Raw genomic sequence first — 24,175 nt, forward strand, 5'->3', positions numbered from 1 at the left:
AAAAATTGTTTTCTTTCGATGTGTAAAAGTTATGTTAACCAAAGACAATACCAAGTATACTTTGCTGCACTGATTTTAATGCTTGGTAATTTTATTCCTCATTGTTTGATCTGTGTAACAAATATTTTAAAGGAATTTAAACAAAATACTCGCCTCTCAAGACTCAAAATCTATTTTTTTTTATTATTTCTTTTTTTTAACTATTTAGCTAAATTACCTATTTCCCTTATCGGTAGTAAACACAGCTGTTCTGGCGACGCGTCTCAGCTGGTCTTGTGGTAAGGCTCCGGATGCCGCCTGACCCCTCAATTCCAATAAAGCGCGCATACTCACTTCCATGAATTTGAAACGGCCATCATTTTTCTGAAATATTTTATTTATTTATTTATTTATTTACACTTCGTTACACTACAAAATAAAAATAAAAATTAACATAATTAAATCAAAAGGAGGGCAACTGGCGGCCTTATCGCTTACGAGCGATCTCTTCCAGGCAACCACTGTGAGTAAAGAAAAAAATAAATGTATTAAATAAGATAGGCAAGTAGTGCAAAATACATGTAATACACAGTTATTAAACAAAACTAAACAGGAATAAAATATTAAAGATACATTAAAGAGTAAAAAGACACATAAATCACGATAATTTAAGATAAGTCTCACGTCAGTTAGTAGTTAGTAAGAAAGTTCGGGATACGATGTGGACAGGTAATGTTTGTACAGAAGAAATTTAAAGGAAGATAAAGAAGGAGCTAAGCGAATAGGGACGGGAAGTGAATTCCATAGCCTAACTGCGGAGACCTTAAAGGAATCGCCAAGAAAGGAGGAGTTATGAGATGGGATTTCAAGGGTATAATTTTCGGAAGAGCGTAAGCTATAGTTATGGGCTCCCAAAAAATTGAAATCATTTTTGAGATAGGAAGGAGTTTTAGGGTTGAACAGGATGGAATATAGGAGATGAAGAACATGAGCATCGCGTCGCTGACGAATTGGCAACCAGCCTAGCCGCTTACGGAACGCAGAGATATGATCGTACTTTCTTAGACCGAATATAAATCTGATACAGAAATTTTGGAGACGATCCAGTCTATTTAGCAATTCCTCCTTAAGATCGGAGGAGCAGGAATCGGCGTAGTCCAGTAAAGGCAGGAGGAGAGATTGCGCCAGTGAGGTTTTGGTACTAAAGGGAAGAAAATTACTAAGACGTCGAAGGATACTGGAGGCACCGTATAATTTTCGGCTAACTTCTTTAACATGCTGCTCCCAGGATAAATTTTGATCAAATAAAACCCCCAAATTTATTACTGTACGGCTAAAATTTAAAATTACACCATCGATATGGATAGGGGATATCCTGGCCCAATCAATTCTCGTCGTGAAATAGGGGCTGCCAATAATTAATACCTTACTCTTTTTGGGATTGATTAGAAGACCAAATTTTTTACTCCAGTCAACTATATTTGCCAGCTCATTGTTGGTAGATTGTATGGCTTGCGGGAGATCATCGAGACTTGATTGTACGTAGATTTGAAGATCGTCAGCGTATAAATGAAAATTAGTTGAAAGTCGGAAAGTTAAGGAGTTAATATATATAGCAAAAAGAAGAGGAGAAAGTACGCCACCTTGCGGAACGCCAGATTCAATCAAACTCCACTGAGATATGCAATCGCTTGTCTTAATACACTGGCGGCGCCCATTAAGATAGTTAGAGAACCAGTTAACAGCATGAGAAGAAATATTAATAGATCTAAGCAACCCCATTAGAATTTTAAAATTAATAGTATTAAAAGCGTTGCTGAAATCTAGCAGTGTGAGAATTGTGAGTTGTTTGTGGTCCATGCCTTCGCGAATATCATCGGCTACTCTGACCAGAGCAGTAGTAGTGCTATGTCCAGGTCGAAACCCAGACTGAAGTGGATTCAGTATGGAATTTTTGTTTAGGAAATTATTTAATTGCTCATGTATGAGGCGTTCAAGTACCTTGGATAGAAATGGCAGAATCGAGATGGGTCGAAAATCAGAAAAAATTCTAGGATTAGCCTTTTTGGGGATAGGGATGATAAGTCCATCCTTCCAGCAAGAAGGAAATTCACCTATAGAAATGGAAAAATTAAAAATATGTGTGATTACAGGAAGTATAAGAGAGAGAATAGGTATGATCATAGCACGACTAATCAGGTCAGAACCAACAGCGTTGGAATGAATAGAAGAAATACTCGATTCAACTTTCTGACTAGAGAATTCATCTAAAGAGAAAGATGGAAAACTAGGACGAGGGAGAGATGATATATACTCAAGTGTTAAGTCCAGATCGATATTACTTGAAGTGGAGTGAGAGGTAAAATGGGCGTTTAGGCTGTTTACGTCGATATCGGGAGTCATGGCAGTACGTGGTGGCTTACCGATACCCAGAGATTTTAAAAATTTCCATATTTTTGAGGGATCCCCATTAGACACTGAGTCGTGAATGTGTCGTCTCTGCGCATCGCGACAACGCGTGTTGCAACGGTTGCGCAAGGTTTTGTAAAATACATGTTCCTTATCCGTTTTGGCTGTTCTCATCTTGGCCTTAGCACGGTTTTTTTGTTTAATCAAAGATTTGATTTCATCGTTGAGCCAAGGAGCAGGTAAATGCTTGAGTTTAACGGGCCTCAAAGGAGCATGTATATCATAAAGATTAGTGATGGAGGCATTTAGTAAATCAACTTTACAATTGAATATTATATATGTGAGAAGATTATTACGATATTCGACGATTGTGATTGTATATCGAATGAAACGATCTAGCCGCATATAGACCGATATACATTGTTTCAATAGAAATAACATCTAAACTGATTTTAATAAAGGCCCAAAATGTTTATTGAAAAAAAATCATGATTTGTAAAATGTTTTCGTTTTCATTTATATATATATTACTAGCTGACCCGGCAAACGTCGTCTTGCCATATATATTATTTATATAGGAATCATTTTTTTAGTTCAATAAAAATAATTATCTACTATAATTCAAAATAGGCGTTGATCGTAGAGGGGTTGTATGTATTTTTGAATGTTGTATCATAAAAAAATAAAAACAAAAAGTTTTGCCTGAAAAATAAAAATTTGGGGTGGACACCCCTGGTCACTTAGGGGTTTGAAATATAGATAGTAGCCGATTCTCAGACTTACTGAATATGCATAAACAATTTCATAAGAATCGCTCGAGCCGTTTCGGAGGAGTATGGGAACGAACATTGTGACACGAGAATTTTATATATATAGAGATTACATACTGTATATAGATCCTTCCAATGCTGCAGCCATTCTCTTAAAGTGACCGCAATATCGTGTACAACACCACCACCACCCGCCGAAGCCACGACTGTCTCGCCACATCTGAAAATAGAATGGTAATTAAACAATATCATCCAACGATGTTTATATCTGTATTCATTATTTTAATTTGCTTTTAAAAAGCGTAGCACACAAAACTTGACAATGTACACCTATAAGACTTTTCCTTTCCTAAGCCGGTATTGATCTACACATGTTAAAACAGCATCGATACTAAAAATTGCGTGCGTACAAAGTACATATGTCAGAGGTGAAACTTCTTTGTAAATTAATTTTACCCTCATACGCCTAAAGAAGTTCACACTTCAAAAATTCTTCGACAGCTTTAAAAACTATATTTACGTTCAATACAGGTCAAAATTTTGCTTCCAGAGGTTTGTTACACACTATTATTTATTGTAATATATTACTGTGAAATTAACCGCTAACCAGTTTTTTCTTTCATAGAGGCAGGCCACAATATTCAACTTTCTCGCTTTAAAAGTTCATCTGTTTCGTCATAATTACTATATAAGATAGGAAATCAAAACACGTACCTGACGCATTTTAAATTAATATATTGGACATATGTGCTATTTAATATAGTTTACCAGCAATATATACCACACACACGTAACTGTTTCGTAAACAATTATTTTTAATAGACAAGTAGATGATCAGCCTACTGTGCCTGACATACGCCTTCGAAGCCTTTCTGTTAAATGCGAACATAGAAAGCCCATTGGTTCACAGCTGGGGATCAAACCTACGACCTCAAGGATCAGAGTTACACGCTATAGCCACTATGCAGACGCTGCTCTATATAATGCAAACACGTGATCAGAAATACAGATATCACTGGATTCATCTCATCACAATACAATCATTTAAACCCCCATAATTTCAATTACGCAGGTCTGGGTCATGATTCATTATCGTAGGGTCATTGACCCCATTATCTGAATACATTTGACCGGGCGGAATAACATTCTTTGTGAACTTTGGCCTAAATTTCATTGGCATACTTAAGGACCATTTGATGCTGGCGGGCGTTATAAAGTTTTTGATTGTACATGTATAGTGAGCTAATGGGGGAGCTGGTGGCTTCAGTAAAAGCTAAACTAGAATTTTTCATGTATTTAGCAGAAGTCTAAGAGGTATATCATACTTTGCCGTATATATGTTACTTTGTGTAAGTTAAAAAATAATAGTACAGTTAAATTTTATACATAACTACTTTACGGATGGTCATTATTATTGTATTTATATTAAGTTAGTGGAAATTTATTTTTTTACTAAGTTTTTTTAATTTGATGTAGTATTAAATCACTTCCGAAACCCCAAAGGAAAAAGGTTAAATATAAAAATTTCCTTTATTTATATAATTTGAAAGATTATCCCATTATCATTATGTCGTAAAATTTATTATTATTCTTTCTAGTTTAAGACAAGGCCAATTAATTGCAATTCCATTAGTCTCAATGTATGTTAGTTTTTATCTCAGTGTCGAGTTCAGAGCAGTTGAGCCTTTATCGGTTTAATATTCAGTTCAAAGATTACTCTGGTGATATTTAATGCGTCTAAACTAATTTTAAAGACTTTTCCCAGACCTATATAAATAAAATAAAATCGTTAAACTCGAAGACGGCTGGACCAATACGAGATTTTTTTATATTTGATATTTGAATTCTGAGGAAGGCTATTATAGAGCGAAAAATTAGGAATATATAATAACTTTTTTTGTAAAGCGAAATGTTTCATATGTTGCTTGAAGCCACTAAAAACGTTAGGCTAAACTGTCGGAAAATCAGATTTACGATGTAATAAATTCACGTTCATCACGTAGCATATGAGGTAAACTACTCTACAATAATATTTATTCTATAAAGAATACCTGTCAACATGGCACTCTCGTATTACGACATAGTTCTTAGGGAAGACGCCTCTCCCATCCCTTCGAAGACTTTGTCCCCAGTACCAATCCTTAGTCTCTCCCTCGAGGTGTACCAGCTCACCCACCTCGAGTTGGAGGTGGTTTGATGATGTGGCGTTAAAGTTGTATAGGGCTGAAAACAAATGTGTTAAGCTAATAAAAAAATCCTTACAATATAGAATAATGATTAAGTGTTACAATAGTCAAACGATCAAGTTTAAGGTATTGAGAATTTAGAATTTATTTATACAAAACAAAATCCTGTCCTAACAGGTGACCCTTAATCGAAAATAATACACAACCAATAAACACAAAAATTACATAATAAAAGTACAAAAATTAACTACTATAATTAACAAATAAGGGAACTTTTGTCAGTTCACTCAACGAATTAAAAAGGTCTGACCCATGTAATTCGCTAACTGAAGTAATAATAAGTGTTAGGAAGGCTGTAACGAATATTTTAGCACCTAATAGGAGAAGTAAGCTTTCAACAGTTTGTTTACACTTTTATGTCCTTTCATATGTTAACATATAATAAAAACCCGTCTTTACTACCGTTTACGTAGAAACAAAAGATCATTTAACAATCCTAACACTTAATTTTTGTCTACCCACAAATTCTACAAAACATATACAGAAATCCGAGGCTCAGACATAAGAAGGTTGATTTTTTTTAAATTACATTTACGAATTCTACTAGTGTAAGAAGTGTAATATGTTTTAAGAAATAAATTTAGCATTACTAAATATAATGTTGCCTTGATAAATTAACGTCAATTGAAACGTATATATATATCAGTTATTTCTAGTAAAACGCTTAACGGTGATAATATTATAGTATCATATCATATTTGGTAAAGTAGTGGAGCTGTCAATCACATTACCATACAGAAAAATTACGCTGTGGGACTATTTGCATTAAATATTATATCCTTTCGGTAGTCAACGGTATATTATTTGACTTCATTATTAAATTTTCATTTCTGTCAACCTGCGTTCGTACGCTATAATACATATTCCATATTATTAAAGCCTTCTATTATATTCGATATACTTACAATAATAGGTTATATTTTCAAAATAATAATAAAATAATCGCAATACATCACACAGTTATCCTACCAAAAATAGGCCACTCGCTTACAACTCTCGCAAAAAATAAAAACAAAAAAACTACCTTTTATAATATATTTTTTTAACTCATTAGCCCTTTAAAGATTGTATCTCAACCCTTTGACATCAAGAACACTCGCTCCGCTATTATTTAGCCAACATATGGTACTTATGTTACCAAAACAACAGAATTCCGTTTATTTTTCATCTCATTTTGCGGATCAGCGAGACTGAATAATCTAAATGTGTATATCAGTATTTTAATATATTTGAAGCAAACATATTTAGTTTTCTCCTCTGTAATAATATCCTTACAACCTTGCATAGATGTTATACAATATATATAGGTATAGAATATGAAATACAAACTTCGATTAACTAGTTGTCAATCATGATTCCCGCTACTAAAGATTCAAAGAATCACAGATCTTTTTGTTCAACATAGAAAATGTAATCAAGAAGCAAATGTTACTTACAGAAGTCTTTATCAAGAAAACCGCCTCCCTAATTCAGTATAACAATAATAAAGAGTACCCAAAGAGCCTGAAGGGTTTCTAGTATGGCCTCAAACCTAGCGAGTTAAGCTAATAATAATAGTAATGAGATTGTAGTGGCGAGTTTTCTTTAGTACCTTTGTGGACTACGTGTTTATAGACATATAAAGATTTTACCTTAATATATATAAATTACGCGTCACGTTGTTTGTACGCTATGGACTCCTAAACTACTTAACCGATTTCAATCAAATTAGAACACCGAGTGCAGTTTTATCTAGCTTACATTTTTTTATTGTACGTGTATATGTCACTAAATTCCTTTTAAACGGCTGGACCTTGGAATGTTTTTTTTTTGTATTTTTTATGTATTTAGTTTGGGCGGGACCTTGTTTGATTTAAATTAACAAATCAGCCCGGCAGATGTCGCTGCAGGCGGTATTTTCATACTTTGTTTAATATCTTTATCCTTATATCGCTTGAAATATCATGCATGACAACGTCTGTCGGATCCGCTAGTAAAAACATATAAAAATAAGGTGTTTCGGAGGAAGTATTCTAGGTAGATTGTATCTAGAGATTCAGAAAACGTATAAGACTTAGCCAATATTCTTCATATTATACTAAGAATCAGCTTAATCAGAATGATGGCGTAGTGGCTTATATCAGGAATAATCTTAAACCTCAAAGTACGTGAAATAATCTTAGAAAATGCATCTTGTATACAAATCGAGGTACTTAATCATTTAATCTTAGGAATTTATCGTTCTCCTTCTATTCCGAACTCAGAATCATTTCTTGAATCACTTCGTCTACACTTGGATCATGTAAAGAACAAGAAAAATATAGTCATCACCGGTGATATAAATATAAATCTAATTTACAATACGACAACAGTTACCTAAATAACAGACTAAACTATCTTAGTATGCTATCAATATATGGCTTAATGCCGGGACATCTCTTCCCAACTAGAAATAATAACTGTCTTGACCATGTTATGATAAAACAACAAAATAAAAAATTTCAGGCAAAAGTAGCTGTATTGAATACATCAATTACAGATCATCTCATGGTTTTTTTAAGCTTACAGAAATTAAAAATGCATAACGCAGTAGAGGTTAAAAAACTTAAAACCTATACAGATTTTGATAAAGCGGTAATAACATTATCTCATAAAAATCTAAATAATCTCTTACTCTGCGAGGATCTAAATGAAGTCGTTGATAAATTAATAAATAAGATTAAAAAATCCTTAAGAAGAAGAAAATACAATAATCACGAAGGTATCTAAAAACCTTCAGATATTAAAGCCGTGGATAACTGCCGGTATTTTGCGGTGCATAAGAAACAGAAATAAAATGCAAAAGCGTTTAAAAAATAATGAATATGACGAAGTTCTATCAATTACTTATAAAAGGTATAGAATTTTTTGTAATAACTTAATAAAAAAACTAAAACGAAAATATGAAAGAACACAATTAAATAATTCAGTTAACGACCCAAAACAGTTGTGGAAAAATATTAAAAAGATTACATATATGAGTCAAACAAAAGATAATAATGACGAACTATTAAATCTTAAGGCTACGCCTACAGAGTCTATAAATGAAGTTAATAATTATTTCACAAATCTTGGCCCTCTACTGGCTCAGGAAATTCAACAAAGCTCGTCACACTCCTCCACATCAGCACTAGCCCCTATATCCAGCTTGCATTCGTTTGTTCTATTTAGTATCGACCATCTAGAGGTTGATCATATAATCAAAAACCTAAAATCAGATAGCGCACCGTTGTGGGATAATATTCCCACATGATTTCTAAAACTCGCTAGAGGTCTTTTAGTACCTTGTTTATGTCATCTGGTCAACCTATGTTTTCAAAAAGGGATATTTCCGACTAAACTTAAGCAAGCTATTATTGTACCGGTGCTTAAATCAGGCGATAAAGACAAAGTAAATAACTACAGGCCAATTTCCATTCTTCCAGCCATCTCTAAGGTCTTAGAAAAACTACTAAATATTAGATTACTAAACTACCTTAATAAATTTAATATTCTATCAAGCGCACAATATGGATTCAGGCAAGGAAAATCAACTGAAGATGCCATATCTCAATTAACGTCTCTAATAGTATCAAACCTAGATAAGGGAAAGAAATGCCTTGGTGCATTTCTAGATTTAAGAAAGGCCTTCGATACAGTCTGTATCTCCTCACTTTTACATAAAATGGAGCATATAGGCATTAGAGATACACCCTTAAAGCTATTTTGTGATTACCTTTCAAGGCGAACACAGAGAGTGAAAGTAGGAGATTACGTAAGTGATGAATTGGAAATCACCTAAGGGGTTCCGCAAGGAAGCATATTAGGTCCAACATTATTTTTAATATATATTAATGCATTAAGCAATCTAAAACTTGATCACGGGCAAATATTTTCCTATGCGGATGATACGGCTGTACTTTTCATAGGGCTTAACTGGGCAAAGGTAAAAATATCAGCGGAAGTTGGACTGACAACTATTGCTAAGTGGCTTGATTTTAACTTTTTGTCTCTCAATAAAGAGAAAACTAACTATGTATGTTTCAGAATTTCTGATCGAACTCAACCACCTAATGATTTTAAAATTAAAATACATCACTGCGATATGCAAAGAGACAGTAACAGTCCGTGTCTTCCAATAACAAAAGTTAGCTCTATCAAATATTTGGGCATTCATATAGACGAGCGACTATCATGGTATCCCCATATAGAGTCCATGACTGGTAGATTAAGGAAACTAACATATATTTTTAAAATTTTGCGACACCTTAAATCGGATATAATACTTAAAAGAATTTACATAGCACTTGTTCAGTCCGTACTGACATATTGCATAAACATATGGGGAACGGCCAATAAAACATTTTTTTTGGAATTGGAACGGGGACATAGGGCTCTATTAAAGGTCATGCTGTTCCGGCCATACAGATTCCACATCGGAAGAGCTTTATCATCTCAGCCAATTACTTTCCGTTAGGAACCTGTATGTCCTGAGTCTAATTTTAAAATCACACAGAGCGCTACCATTTGATAGTAGGCTGTTCTTAAAAAGAAATAGGGATGTTGTCGTCGGTCAGACCGTTAGGACTGACTACGAGACGCAATATGCAAGCAGACTACATCTATAATAAATTAAATAGGTTGCTTAACATCTACCCTCTTACCGTCTACAATCTAAAAATACGACTAAAGGACTGGCTCATGAACATACCCTACGCAGAGTTGGAGCTTCTTCTGAGGCCTAGTATGTAGTACAGACTTTATTCATTCACTCACTGACTCACTCACTCACTCACTCACTCACACACTCACTTATGCACTCCAGTGTGTTGATAACAGTTAAAAATCAATAACAAAAAAAGAAAAAAAAAAGTTAACAAAAGATGTAACTAAATTATATATAACTTCAATATTTTAAGGAATGTATAACTAAGTTTGAGAAGAGCTGGAAACCCTGACACAGGTATATTTTTTACTTAAAAGGGTTCAACTTAAAATGAATAAACATATTTAAAAAAAAAAAAAGACATGTGGAAGTCATAATCTCGACACTGAGGTCCACATCCTAATTCGTATCAAGTCACAATCTGTTCTTGAGCACTGTAAAATATGTCAAACTTCATACAGAAAATATAACCATATAGTTCTTCAAACGTGCTAAATACAGGCTTAAATCTTAACCCTATAAGCAACAATCTATCAGTTTTCTCGCCAAAACTGCGACCACACCCATTATATTGTTCCGAATTACAATAAAGGTGATTGCGTAGCCTACAGAAGCCTCCTGGGAATGGACATTAATAATAGTTAATATCGTCAGCCTTAACGATATTATGTAATAAGTAACATTTTAGGAGAATGAAACGTCATACATATATTCATGACAATCAAGACATCCCAATTTAATACCGACAAAAACATTATATTAATATTACATCATTTTTATTTTATTTATGTGTCAGCTAACAAGATTTACTTAAAACTTACTCTTGTTACAAAAATCAAACATATTTAATTTTAGTTTACCGACTGACCGACTGTATGGATACGAAAGGTATAACACTGAAAAAGCCATGGAAATAAAAGTAACAATAACATTTTAAGGAAATAAAGTTCAATATTAGGTTAAAAGGTATCTTTTGGAATTAGGTGTAAAGGCGATTAAAAGTTGTTAAAATAAATAGGTAGTAGTAGTATTTAAGCATCCGGATTACCAATCCCATTTACAGATACCGGCAAAATTCTTGAGCATTAAACAAGGGAGTGGGGGAAAATTTGCGCATCTACACAGCGCGGGACACAAACGTCAACTGTTTTACCAATCACGCGACGCACAGGCAAGGACATTTGTTCATGTTCATGTTTGCCGGTATCTGTACTAAGTTATTTAATACCTCCGACGACTACATAGTCGGGGAATTGTCATTAAATAAAAATAAAATTTAGTTTAAATTTGCGTTTCTTTTATTTTGCCTATATTTATGTTTTTTGCTTATACATGTGTTTTCCATTTTTATTTTTTCAAATTCCTATGTTCTAATTAATATTTTTTAAATATAATACGGGGCAAAAGAGTCTGAGGGACGCCTAAACAGGCAGTCATCGCAGCCCATAGACACCCATTATTAGTGGGTGCATTGTGTCTGGCTTTTGAGGGAGGAGTAGGTTCACTCGAATTTTGAAGAGTTGTAGGTCGTATCTCTCAGGGAAGAACCCCACCGGGAGTCGATTCTACAGTTCGCTAGTAGATATATGTATGTGTGTAAAATTTGTAACGCCATACTACTACTTGTATTTTTACTGTACTTGTATTTTTTACGTAAAGTAAACTTTAAAGGTTACACACTGCATTATAAAAACAAAGTATACTTAGATACAAAACGATATAACAGATTTAAAAGTGCTGTTTGATTTTATTTTATTATTGTAATATATTTAGTATAAAATTTTATGAACAACAGTGGAAATGGCTTTCAAACAAATAAAAACGCGACAACGCAGTTATATACGTATTAACAATATACCAAAAATATAGCCAAATACACAATAATATATACAAAAAGGTTAAAACATTAAAAAAGCTCAGAAAAAAATAGACAAAATACATTTAACTAAGTAGTTCGTAGTAGTTTTAATTGCACTAATGTGAATTAAAGAATCGTACTACGAACCTTCCTACTTGTTACTAATTCGACTTATGAATATAAATGCCAACCATACACGAGAAGCCATGAGAATATTCATTCACAATTCTTCGTAACTAAAAAGAGCAAAATCATATCCGTTCAACAGCGCTTAATTTAAAAAAAAACACATGTCCAAGTTATTACTTAGCGTCAACGCCAAGTTATTAATAACTTTCATTGCATGTGAATTGTCTTACATAGACAAAGAGCTAGACAAACGACATTTACTTTTTAATATTTTTTCGAAGGTTGACTATCATGGCTGCGTACATCGCTGCTATTCTGTAACGGAAGGGGAAGGGAGCCACTACCACCAATGTAGTCCACACTTTGACTCCATATGGCTATACCGCTGAGGTCCCAATAGAATAGCCGTATGGACGGTAGCGGTCGAGACTCACAAAACCCATCGCTTTTAAAGCGGGGGAGGCGTAAACACATACCTACCTTAGTTTAAAAAATTCTACTATGTAACTTCCCAAAGCGATAGCGGCATGTTGGTATTTAATCAATAACCGAAGCGATGATGTCGCAGTACAAAAACTTAATAATGAAATCAGGATCGCAATCGCTATTGTGAGTAAGAATAACGTAAATAAAAAACATGCTCGTCAAGTTTAAGCAATCATTAAGAATATAATATTTATGAATAAGCTCATTTGGCTATAACGTATTAAATTCATAAAAACAACATCCATTCTTCACATTTAACTTGGTTATATAAACAGTATCTAAAGGAATTAAAAAAACGGTTAATAATAATCAGAATTATTTAAGCAAAACTATTTTGGTGTCATAAAAAATATTTACCCGAATATAAAAATTACCAGCTCTTACGCAATTTCAAATAATAAGCACAATGGGGCGGAATGCGTGAATCACGTTGACACTATGAGGCGCGCACCAAAACCGATGTTATGCGCGCGCGGAATTACGATCAAACGAGACCTTAGTTCGTAAGTGGGACGAGTATTAAACATTAATTCATAATATAATACATAGAGTATACATCATTTAGGGTTTAGAGAGACGAACAAAAATGAAATATACTAGTAAATTTTGTCACAACCATATTTCTGTCACGAGTAAAGTTTTTATGTATTTATTTAAATTCAGCTTATCAAAATAATTGAACTGAAGTGTAAGGCGTGTTAAAATTCTATGCATTTAATTTTCATATAATAAGATTACTTTGTAATGAAGCATATAATATATATATAATAATATGAAAATACAAATACACGTAGTATCAAAGGCGTTCCTGCAAATTGATTGTAATAAGGGGAAATCGATTCGTAGCAGGTGTCACCAATGACTTTTAGTTGTGAACACGCTCGCATTATTCATATACTACTTATTATAACGTTTGTACCTCCAAAAACTTGGATTGGTGCTATAAAAGCATGATTCCCAATTTATTATAAATAACATCAGTAATCATACAATATGTAATAATAAAAGTGAGAGAAAAAGAATGAAGTCTCGGGCTCTAATCTAATTAATATTTAAAAAAATCTTCGTCTACGATACAATTTGGCCAGCAACGAGCGAGCCCTCTGGCATAGAGTATGGGCGGTGGTATCACTTAACATCAGGTAATGTTTCCCGTTTCCCTGTTCTATATAAAAAAAAACCAATACTCATACAAAGTCTTCCACAATCATCATACTTATAATTTCCATATATATAAACCGGTTAAAAAATTATTATAATCAATATCTCCATATACGTATTAGTATAAATAGTTTTCATAAAAGCAGTAACTACGTATCACTGGTGTAATATAATATTGAGATAGACTTCCGTACGTGCCTAGATAACATTAATTATATAGATTAATGTAATTTAACGCCATCTAGATGTCCTAAATAGAATTGATTAGTTTACATTGATGATTAGATGTTATTATGGGCCGATGAATGTTTAACTAAGCAATTAGGGCGCGAGTTTCTAAACCTTCGACACATGACGTTGATATTATATTAAAAATGATGAGGAATTTCTTCAGTTTTAGAAAGCAACACCATAACTATGGCCTAGGCCACAATATAATGGACCGACAGACAAATTATTCTTTTTTTTTTCTTTCTTATTATTGCTGTCCAATTTTTAATAAGTATCCAAATCCCACGCAATTTTTTTTACAATATTTATTGTCTATTCAAGCTGCTTGGAAGAACTCAACTACTAGCGAGAAAGGTCGCTTGCACTAAAATTACGAGTTATCTTTTGACATTTCTGCAATAAATTGAATAAAAAGAACATAGTATATATCTGATACGAGAAGCTTATCTTTGTGCAATCCTCGATAATATAGTCAACGTGAACCCGAACTAAATGAATGTTATACTATATACATAGTGATCAAGCGGTATTGTCCGTCCCACAAATCACAAGCCAAGTGACGTACTTGAGTTTTGACAGCACATAATTGAACTTCCTCAGGTGGGGCGGGACAACCTTCAATTCAATTGATTTGTTCGCATACAGATTTATCCAGAGATTTACTCAGCGAAACGAGTCCCTAATTTCGTTACTTATTTCTAAAAGAATTTACACCACTTAAGGGTATGGAAATGGTAGTCAAATGGGACACCATTTACAGACGTATTTTAATTCGAAAATATCCTTACTGCATTTTGTTTGGTAATAAAACATTACCTAATCAAGCACTAAATTAGTAGCTATGCTTATAAACAGCTGATGGAACAGGTGAAGAGTTCATGCCTTGCGATGAGTAATGCTAGAATTGAGTCCTTGGATCGCTTGATGATAATAGTTGCCTGTGAGTTCAGCCTTTCGCCATTCAAATTATTTCAATATAATAACTGTGGATTCGATTTTATGTTAATAAACCTTCAAACTTTTAAAATGTCTTATTTGTTGATTAAGGTATTACGTACTTAGGACGTTCTCTAACTCTTAACTTAAACTGCAACTTAAAATTCTTAAACCAAAATGAACTAGCCTAGTCTTGATGTAAAACTGCTGCCAAATTACTTTTGGACCTGACCCATATCAAATTGAAACTATCAATACCAACAGAATTTAAGTTATGCAATCACTTAAGGTGTAGTACTTATCATCGTATAAATGTTGACTTAAGTTATAGTCTACCCGATGTCGGCATGAATTCATCTGCATCGGAGCGGGAAACATGTTAATCGCCATCAAATGCCAAATTTAATATTACAGAAAGATAATGTAGCGCTCAAGAGGTAAACGAATCTGAAAAATTGGTTCAATAACCCCAGAGAAGGAAGCAAGTTTCAATGAAACAAAATATTACTATTAGATATATTTTAGAGAAAGGTTCTAACAAGTCGGATTGAAATGTAACCTCGTTGCGAAAGTTCTCGACGTTCCTATAAAAGTATCAAGGTACCTTCCTTTTTTTTTGCTGAAATGAACCACCTAAGATGAAGGTTTGTAATAGATCTAAAAATACCCAAATATGCCAACATTCTAAATCGACTGATCCCGTTATCATTGTATCCTGTCTTATCAGCTTATCTCTTTGATTAGACCCCTGTATAAACTTTGGAGTATCTTGAAAGGGAAGGTTTATTTAACAAGACTCGAAAGTTTTTACGAAATATAGACAACTTTACGATAGTAAAATTTAGCTTTTTCGGAATACAGAGATGAACTTTAAAAATCCAGTCTATATTTAAATTTATTTAACTGATTTCACGTATTTAATATGATTATTTGGTCAGTTCTATTTTGGATGGATGTAATGTTGATTGATGTATGTTGTGATTGAATGACCATTAGTAAAAAAAAAAAAAATTAAAAAACTTGGTTGAACAGGGCTATAAAGCATGTGTTCACTTTAAAAATTAAGCCTATTCAATTGAAATTGTTAAAAAAAATACAAGACAATTAAAGTATATACTCAAGGTACCAAAATGTATTCCAAATAGAATAGAAGCTATTAGCATAAAACGAGACAATGTGAGTCTCATATAACACTATTGTGTACAAACAAGGAAGTGTAGCAGGAAATAATATTGTTTGGCTTACATACTTTAATATCACATAAAATTTGATTAGTATATTAATTTCAAATAATTAATTAGGACTTCCCTTTACAATTTCTATTTTTATAGAATACTATGTTACACCTTCAACTTGTATGAATGCTAAGATTATAGTGAACGGGGTTTCTATTTGTATTCTCAACAGCATTTTGTGGCATGAAAAATATATTTAAATAAGACTTAATCAGTACCTTACAACTAAGTAATAAATCTATCAATAAGCATATTCAGATTCATATTAGTAAAGACTAGTTTTGTTATTATACTTTACGAAGTAACCTCAACTGTTACAACATCCTGCCAAGAAATAATAAAACATAATTTTTTATTAACTGTTAAGGTATAAAATATAAAACTAGACTCAGAGATAGTCTAGTAACAACATATAAATTAAAGAAATCAATTAAGGTATTGTGTTGTAAAAACAATTTGTCTTAGTTAATTTTGCTATTAGCATAATAAGGAAAGTATTATTGTGTAATATATGCAAACGCATGTAGCATTCAGATTCAATAAGCACTAACCAGTCTCTGTTTATGTAACAAATGACCTGTGAAATTGCAACATGGGCTATAATTATTAACAGCCATAATTGGGGTGTGAATCAAAATGATTTCATTAATGTTTTATATTGATGAAAAGTTTCAGTAAAGTACAGTAGTAATTTAATAAGATGGTACTGCAGGTGTCCTAATTAAGAACATTTGGCAAGTTTAAATGCAGGCAGGTAACATTTCTGTTCATGGTGATGCTGTCTTTTTTCCATGTTTACTTGGCCGGATAAACCAGTTGTTCCCTTATTATATTTAAGCAAAACTATGAATACTTTATTCCCAGGAAAATTAAGGTTACTGTTTAACATTTTAAAATAGAAAACTTTCACTACATACATATACATATTTGTATATATGTATAGTATATAAAGGTCTACTATTATACTATATATATATATATATTATATATCACATATTTTAATATTAATTTTGTAATCATGTAATGTTTTTTTTTATAACAAACAGAAGGCACAACAGAATGAAACACAATACTACATAATTTAAGATTATCATTAAGTGAGATGTTGTAACATACTAATATTATGATAAGAAAGATAAAAAAATGGTAAATTTCTCATTAGAACGTCATCGAACAAAATAGTTTTAGAAAATAATTAAACTAAAGCTTATTAAGTTTTGAAAGCGGAAAGTTTTCTTAATTAATAAATATATATGATATATTAGTATTTGTGAAAGTATAATGATAGCACTAAGTAACGCGTGATTATTGTGATACAATGTTTATATTTATCCTCCGTGGGAGAGGATTAAGCAGAACGCACCATCTACTTCTACAGTCCAATGTTTAAGTAAAATTTAATAAACACTCACCAACAGCGTAAGTTTCTTCATTTTGTACTTTTCGCCACACAGTCATATTTATAAAAAAAACTCAGTTTTATTTAACAAATTCTCTAAATAATTGTAGAGCTCGTCATTTTTATCACAATTGTAATCAAAACTTTTTTTCAACTTCCCAAGAGTTAGAGCAAGACAATAACTTGTAGCACAAGTGTCAGTTGTCATATGTGACGTTTGCACGTAATGCCATAGACTATAGTTGACATTTGTAATGGTAAAATTTAATAATAATTGTTCTTGGTTTCCAATTTATGGATTATCAATGGCTTAAGATTATTAATTATTGTAAAATTCTTTGACATCTTTTTAAATTAAGTAATATTTTTCACATTTAATATGGCGTTTTTAAAATAAAACAAATGTTTATTCATGTATATATAGTGAATGTTAAGAAGTCTGTGTTTCCTATCATCCGTCATCCAATCTCTTCCAGCTACCCTCTCGATCCCGTCGGCCCATCGCTCCATTGGTCTTCCATTCTTTCTGTTTCCTTTCGGACCCGTCCATTCTGTTACTGTTCTAGACCATCTCGTCGTCTGCACAACGGGTTACGTGGCCTGCCCATCTCCATTTAAGTTTAAGGGCATATTGCTCAGCATCAATAATATTGGTTTTTCTGCGAATATTTTCACTTCTATGTTTGTCGCGTAATTTTATTCCGAGAATACTCCTTTCTATCGCACGTTGGCACGAACGTATTTTGGCTTTTGTTTTGTTTTTGAAAATCCAAGTTTGTGCTCCATATGTAAGGCAGGGCAACAGGCAAGAATCCACTACCTTTTTCTTTAACTTAATTGGGAGCTTAGCTTTGAGGATTTCTTTTAAGCTCCAAAACTTCTTCCAAGTTGTGGTGACGCAGCGCTCTAGTTCGTTGTCATGTCTTTGTTTCTTAAATGAAACTTGTTTACCAAGATAAGCATAGCTGTCTACATACTCGATGTCTGTTCCGTTAAGCATAATCGGGTAAATGTTGTTATTTGTTGCAACTTTTGTTTTCGAAGTATTTATTTGTAGTCCTATTTTTTTGCTGGCAGTATTTAGGTCTTCTATCATTTCTTGTAATTGTTTTGGCGTTCCTGAAAACAAAACTATATCGTCTGCAAAACGTAGGTTGCTCAAATATCTCGAGTCTATTTGTATTCCTTTCCTTTCCCATCGCAGTTCTTTCATAATATTTTGAAGGACGGCTATGAATATCTTGGGTGATAAGGGATCTCCTTGTTTTACTCCTCTACTGATACGAAATTTTGGTCCAAGTCTGTCTAATTTTACTTTACTGGTACTCTTCTTATATATGTCTTTAATAATGTTGATGTATATGGCTGGTATGCCTTGATATGAAAGCGCCTGCCAAATACTTTCATGTGAGATACAGTCAAATGCTTTAGTATAATCGATGAATGCTAGATATAGGGGCTGGTTAAACTCTTGATGCTTTTCTACTATAAGATCTACCGTGTGTATATGATCAGTCGTTGATCATCCTGCCCGAAATCCAGCTTGCTCTATAGGTTGGTGCTTTTCTATAAATATAGCAATTCTTTTTTCTAGACATATTGCGAACAGTTTGTACAAATTTGGTAGAAGACTGATAGGGCGGTGATTGCCAACGTCTGAAGGGTCACCTTTTTTATACAACAGAACTATATGGGATTCACCCCAAATTTTGGGAATTTCTTGCTTTTCCAATATCTTGTTGAATAATGTGGTTATCAAGCTTATAAGGATATTTTTTCCAATTATTAAGGCTTCATTTGGGATACTGTCCGGACCTGGACTTCTGTCATTCTTCAGCTTATTTATATTGGTTAGAATTTCATTAGAATCGAAGGGTGACACTGGTGCAGTTTGTTGTAAGTCATGTTTCAAGTAGCCTAGCGCTCCATCCAGATTGTCCTGATAGAGGTCACGATAAAAGTCTGATCCTATATTTATTATGTCATTTCGCGATTTAAGTTTGTCTGAGTATCTCTGGGATTTTAAAGTATGAATCCATTTTGTTTCCTTGCTAAGTTCCTTGAAGGCTTTCTTTTGACTCCCGGTATTAATGAAGTTCCTTTCGATTGTATCCGTTCTGTATTTTTTATAGTCGTATTTTATCATTTTATTTGTAAGCTTATATAAAGCGGTCAGTTCTGTCTTTTCTTCTTTGGTCTTGGATGGTTTTGATTGCAGTGTATAACGTTTTTTAATTTGTTGTTTTGTTTCATCCGAAAAAAAATCTGGTTTTGTTTTCTTTATAGTCACGCTTGCCAAACTTTGTTTTATAGCCGTTTCAATCTTTACGTAGAATGAGTCTATGTTATCTTCGTGTTTCCATTCGATTTGTTGGATTTTTAGTTTTAAAGCTGTGAGGTATTCCTGCTGATTTACGTCAAGCGTAAAATCTGTTCTAGGTGTTTTGAAACAAGCTCGACTTTTTTTGGCTTTACTCAGTAGGAGAGTGCCTCTCAATAATCTGTGGTCGCTTTGGAAGATTTTATTATTTATGCTTTCCAAGTTTGAGAAGCACTTAGGGACGTTGCTCAGAATATAATCTATTTGATTTTTATGTCGTTGGCCTACAAGTCCATAGGTTCTTAGTTTTCTTTTTAAATATTGTGTTTATGATGGTGTATCTATTTGCTTGCGCATATTGCAGCAGTAGGTCGCCTCTGGAATTTCTGGTTCCATAGCAATAGGGACCCATTTCAGAATTAAGAGACAGACTCGTTCTGATATCCCTATATAATTATGAATATTTCTTTTATATAACTTTTTGATTAGAAACCCTACGCCGAAATGACCCTTTGTCTTTCCTGTATAGCATAGGATATGATCTTCGTCTTCTATTATCTCCTGTCCCATCCTTCTGGTTTCAGATAGCCCAATAATGTCATATTTAATATTGGATAATGAGTGCTTTAATAGTATCAGACGTTGGGGTGAAAGTAATGATTTTACGTTGTATGTGCATATGTATAGTTTTTGGCAAGTTGAAGGGTTGTAGTCTTTTTCTCCCGCGGTGACTAGCCGTGTTGGGAGAGGTGGAGGGGGCGCTTGTAATTGTTATTATGTGATTTTTAGAGAAGTTGTAGCTTCTTCTAGAGCAGGATGTTTTGAATTTGTTGTTTTTGTCAAGTAGTTATCAATGTGGTTGTTTTTATTTAATTTTTTCGCTGCTTTTCTAATTTGATTTGTGTCGCGGTTGTCTTCTAACGACTCTGGTGACGATGACTGGTTTCTCTTCTTTTTTCCTGGTCTTGACCTATTATCTAATTTTAAGTTACTTATCAAAAATTGTATCATTTTATTAAAACCTAGGTCGACCTGTTTCGGAATTTTCACAGATTTAAAACTATTGATTATTTGGCCGGCAAATATACCATTTCTTATTATCTGCCAGCTAACACCTTAGTTATTAAAATTGAAAAACAAGTTAAGTGTACAGTGGATTCAGTGGAAAGGTGCGTCGCTAGGGACAGAGATGTCAGAGCTCTCCACAGATCCCCACCACAAAGTTTAAACAATATAGATGTAATATATCAATTACATAATCCATTACATGCACTAGATAGTGTTAATTAATAAATATGTATAGATAAGTATGAAATAAAAAATAATGCAATATTATAAAAAAAGTATGAAATAAATGTATACTTACATAATTACATAATTTTGTCTCAACCCTGTTTAGTTTTGTCTTAGCAACTATGTGTAACATATATTTTTGCACTTCTTGTCTACCTTATCGAATTTAATACATTTTTTCTTTCTCTTCTCACAATGGTTGCCTGGAAGAGATCGCTCCAAAGCGATAAGGCTGCCAGTTAAAAGGGGGGCATTTTAATTTAATTATGTTCACTTTTTATATTATGTGCAACGAAGTGTTATGTATTAGTAAATAAATAATATTTATGAAAAAAAATTTCCAATACAATTTATTATTTGATTCATAAAACATGTTGGCTAGAATAATCTTCATTTTAAGAACTTTCAAGATAATATTATATTCAATGAACTGAAATTTATCTTAATAAATCCCAAATCCATGCGACGTCATTCAGATGAAACTTAATACAATCGTAACTTCGTTTTATCCCTAAATTGTGGAAAATGAATCGAAATAAGAATTAATTCACAGCGCACGATACGATCTTTTGGCTTACAGGTTACTGCAATATAAGTAAGCTACAGCAAGTCTAGCCGTATCGTGGTCTTAAGACCTGATCCTGAATAAGGTTATTGAGAAAAAGTTTTCGAATGTCTTAGAAGACTCAACACTTCTAAGATTTGACTACATAAGGGTGAAATATTTGTTGATGATCGTACTTAAACTACGCTTTTAATTTGATTAATGCAGTACCAGTGTAAAGATAACAGTTCAGTTCACGTATTTTTTCAAATAAAAAAATATAATTAATTAAATCATAAAATTGCTGATATATTTGATTATTATTCAATTGATATTGAATTATTACATTTTTCAGTATGCTATTTTTCTTTGCTATTCTTTTCGTGTGTATAATAACACACGAAAAACAATAATAGAATCGTGTCGTAATTCGTAATCGTATAATCTAAATGCTAAGTGGAAAATATATCTGTTATCATAATTTAAAACGTCCCCATTCTCAGTCGTATCTAAGTTTGCCCTAAAAATTGGATCGTCTTTTGTTTTGATGCTTTTCATCTTCAAATATAAATTCCAATTTGTATGTGTAATATAATTCTAGACATATTTCTTCTTTAGAAATTTAGAAGCAATTCTCGTAAAAGCTAATTATGATTAAACAATCTGAAGGAAGGGGCTGCTGAGTATTTAACCACCAAATTTGTATCAAACCAATTTTCATAACTGTCTTTAGTATTACCAAATGCGTACAACCTGATAATATTTTAATAAAAATCACTCTTTTAAAAGCCACCACACAATTTCAGGGATACGTGAACTGCTTACATTCCTCCTATCTTATGCATAGTCGAGTTTATTAGTCTTCCTTAGATTTTATATATTCCAAAGAATTTAGAAACAAAATTCAGTTTGAATATTTAACGACTTAAGACGGAGCTCGCTGTTTTAGTACTCGAACAAGTTTAATATTTATGAATTATTAAGTAATAATTTTGTTTATGGCACAGAAGATATCTCTTAAGCGGCAATAAATTATAGGCTTTAATGCCGTGAATATTTATTTCATAAAAATACACATGGTATCGCATTTACGACAATATCTAGCATACGCATACGATTTATTTTAAAAGATTTTCTCACAGCTGTGGATGAGAACCATGAATATCATTTTCAGGTAGACGAGTAATAGAGCTACGAGACCTATACAAGTCCATGTGTAGGTTGTTTAATACTGCATGTTCTGAACCGAGAGCATTGTTAAACAAAAGACGAAACATTGATGCAGTCCAAACGCAGATACCTACTACACGACAATACATCTGACAAAGAAATAAAATGCTCTATTTTCTCTTCTAATTTAAAATTTCACTCACCCGTTTGATTTACAATGATTGGATTGGTGAATTTTGATAATATCAAACAAAAGCTATCATAGTATGTAAAACTATAAATCTGACAATAAAATAAATAAAAACCATTTAAATTTCTACAAAAATTATATATATATGTTTATACAAACATTTTGTTACTTTTATACATATTATGTATATATTCCTAAGTAGTACTAGTAAAATTGTAAGTTAAAATGTAAGTTAAAATTTGCATAGGAGACAGGAGTCAGTATGGGCCAGCAGATTTGGAAATGTCGTCCTCCCATCAGATTTAGGATCGTTCTTTGCGCCGTAAGCCAATTGAAAATAAGGGAAACAAACGAGAAGACTTTTCTCCTTTTTTGACAAGATTTTATAAACCATTTTGGATTTACTATTTGTGATTTTATAACCTATAGAACTTTTTGTGTACAAAAACTGGTAAATAGATAAAACTAATATATTTTATCTGTGGTATGGTATTAAGCTATGCAAATGAGACCTAACCGCGGGTGCAACATTAACAAATGGCTTTACATTTGAACACGATATTTAATCGACACTGGCATCGGTTTCATTACTGTTTCGCTTGTTATATTGTTACAAGGTTATGTAATAAATTATTTCTTCATCATAATTTATTTACCACTGATGATTATTAATTTTCTCTTAGACGATTTTCCCAAGCCTTACCCCTGAGACTTGCACAGAAGATATAAAAAAAATAGTTGTTCTGCTCTTATTCGACCCTAAAGCGATCTTTGATCAGTCTAGCCAATGATTGGACAGCCCGAAGGCCCCAGTGGGTAAAGTCGAGCAGTGGTATCCTTGGCGGTCGGTATAAATTTAGGTTGAATTTTTGACCAGCATAGTGAATCATAGGTCACCCCAAAGGCTCCAGGGCCCCCAGGGCCCAAGGGTTAGGTCGAATAACTTCGTTAATGCGTTGCAAGATATGACGTCCTTGTGACGTGACACCAGGCGAGTGTCCTGCTCGTCTGCCTCCTGTTATAAGTAGGTAGCACTGAAAATGTTTAGAACTGTTAAAACATTGCTAATGATTTTTTTTTAATTCAATTTTAGACCTCTTTGGTAACCTAATTTAGTAAATTGCATTCATTTGTCATTTATTTTTGTGAACTGGCG

The 24,175-nt window shown here is 33.0% G+C and overlaps 1 protein-coding gene across 5 annotated transcripts in view; it reads right to left on the reverse strand.

Moving 5' to 3' along the window:
- Positions 1-17,693, reverse strand: part of LOC123720843 (dedicator of cytokinesis protein 1) — a 49,349-nt gene extending 31,656 nt beyond the window's left edge. For all 5 annotated transcript variants that reach the window (XM_045677637.1, XM_045677635.1, XM_045677636.1 and 2 more), the window contains exons 1-4: positions 17,516-17,693; positions 5,210-5,381; positions 3,276-3,378; positions 218-363 (exon numbers count right to left, since the gene is read on the reverse strand). In XM_045677637.1, coding sequence (XP_045533593.1) covers positions 218-363; positions 3,276-3,378; positions 5,210-5,381; positions 17,516-17,561 — 467 coding nt within the window. In that variant the 5' untranslated portion in view covers positions 17,562-17,693. The remainder of the gene's footprint in view (positions 1-217; positions 364-3,275; positions 3,379-5,209; positions 5,382-17,515) is intronic.
- Between the last annotated feature and the right edge of the window lie 6,482 nt (positions 17,694-24,175).

This window comes from Pieris brassicae, chromosome 2 (assembly GCF_905147105.1).
Source record: "Pieris brassicae chromosome 2, ilPieBrab1.1, whole genome shotgun sequence".
Lineage (NCBI taxonomy): Eukaryota > Metazoa > Arthropoda > Insecta > Lepidoptera > Pieridae > Pieris > Pieris brassicae.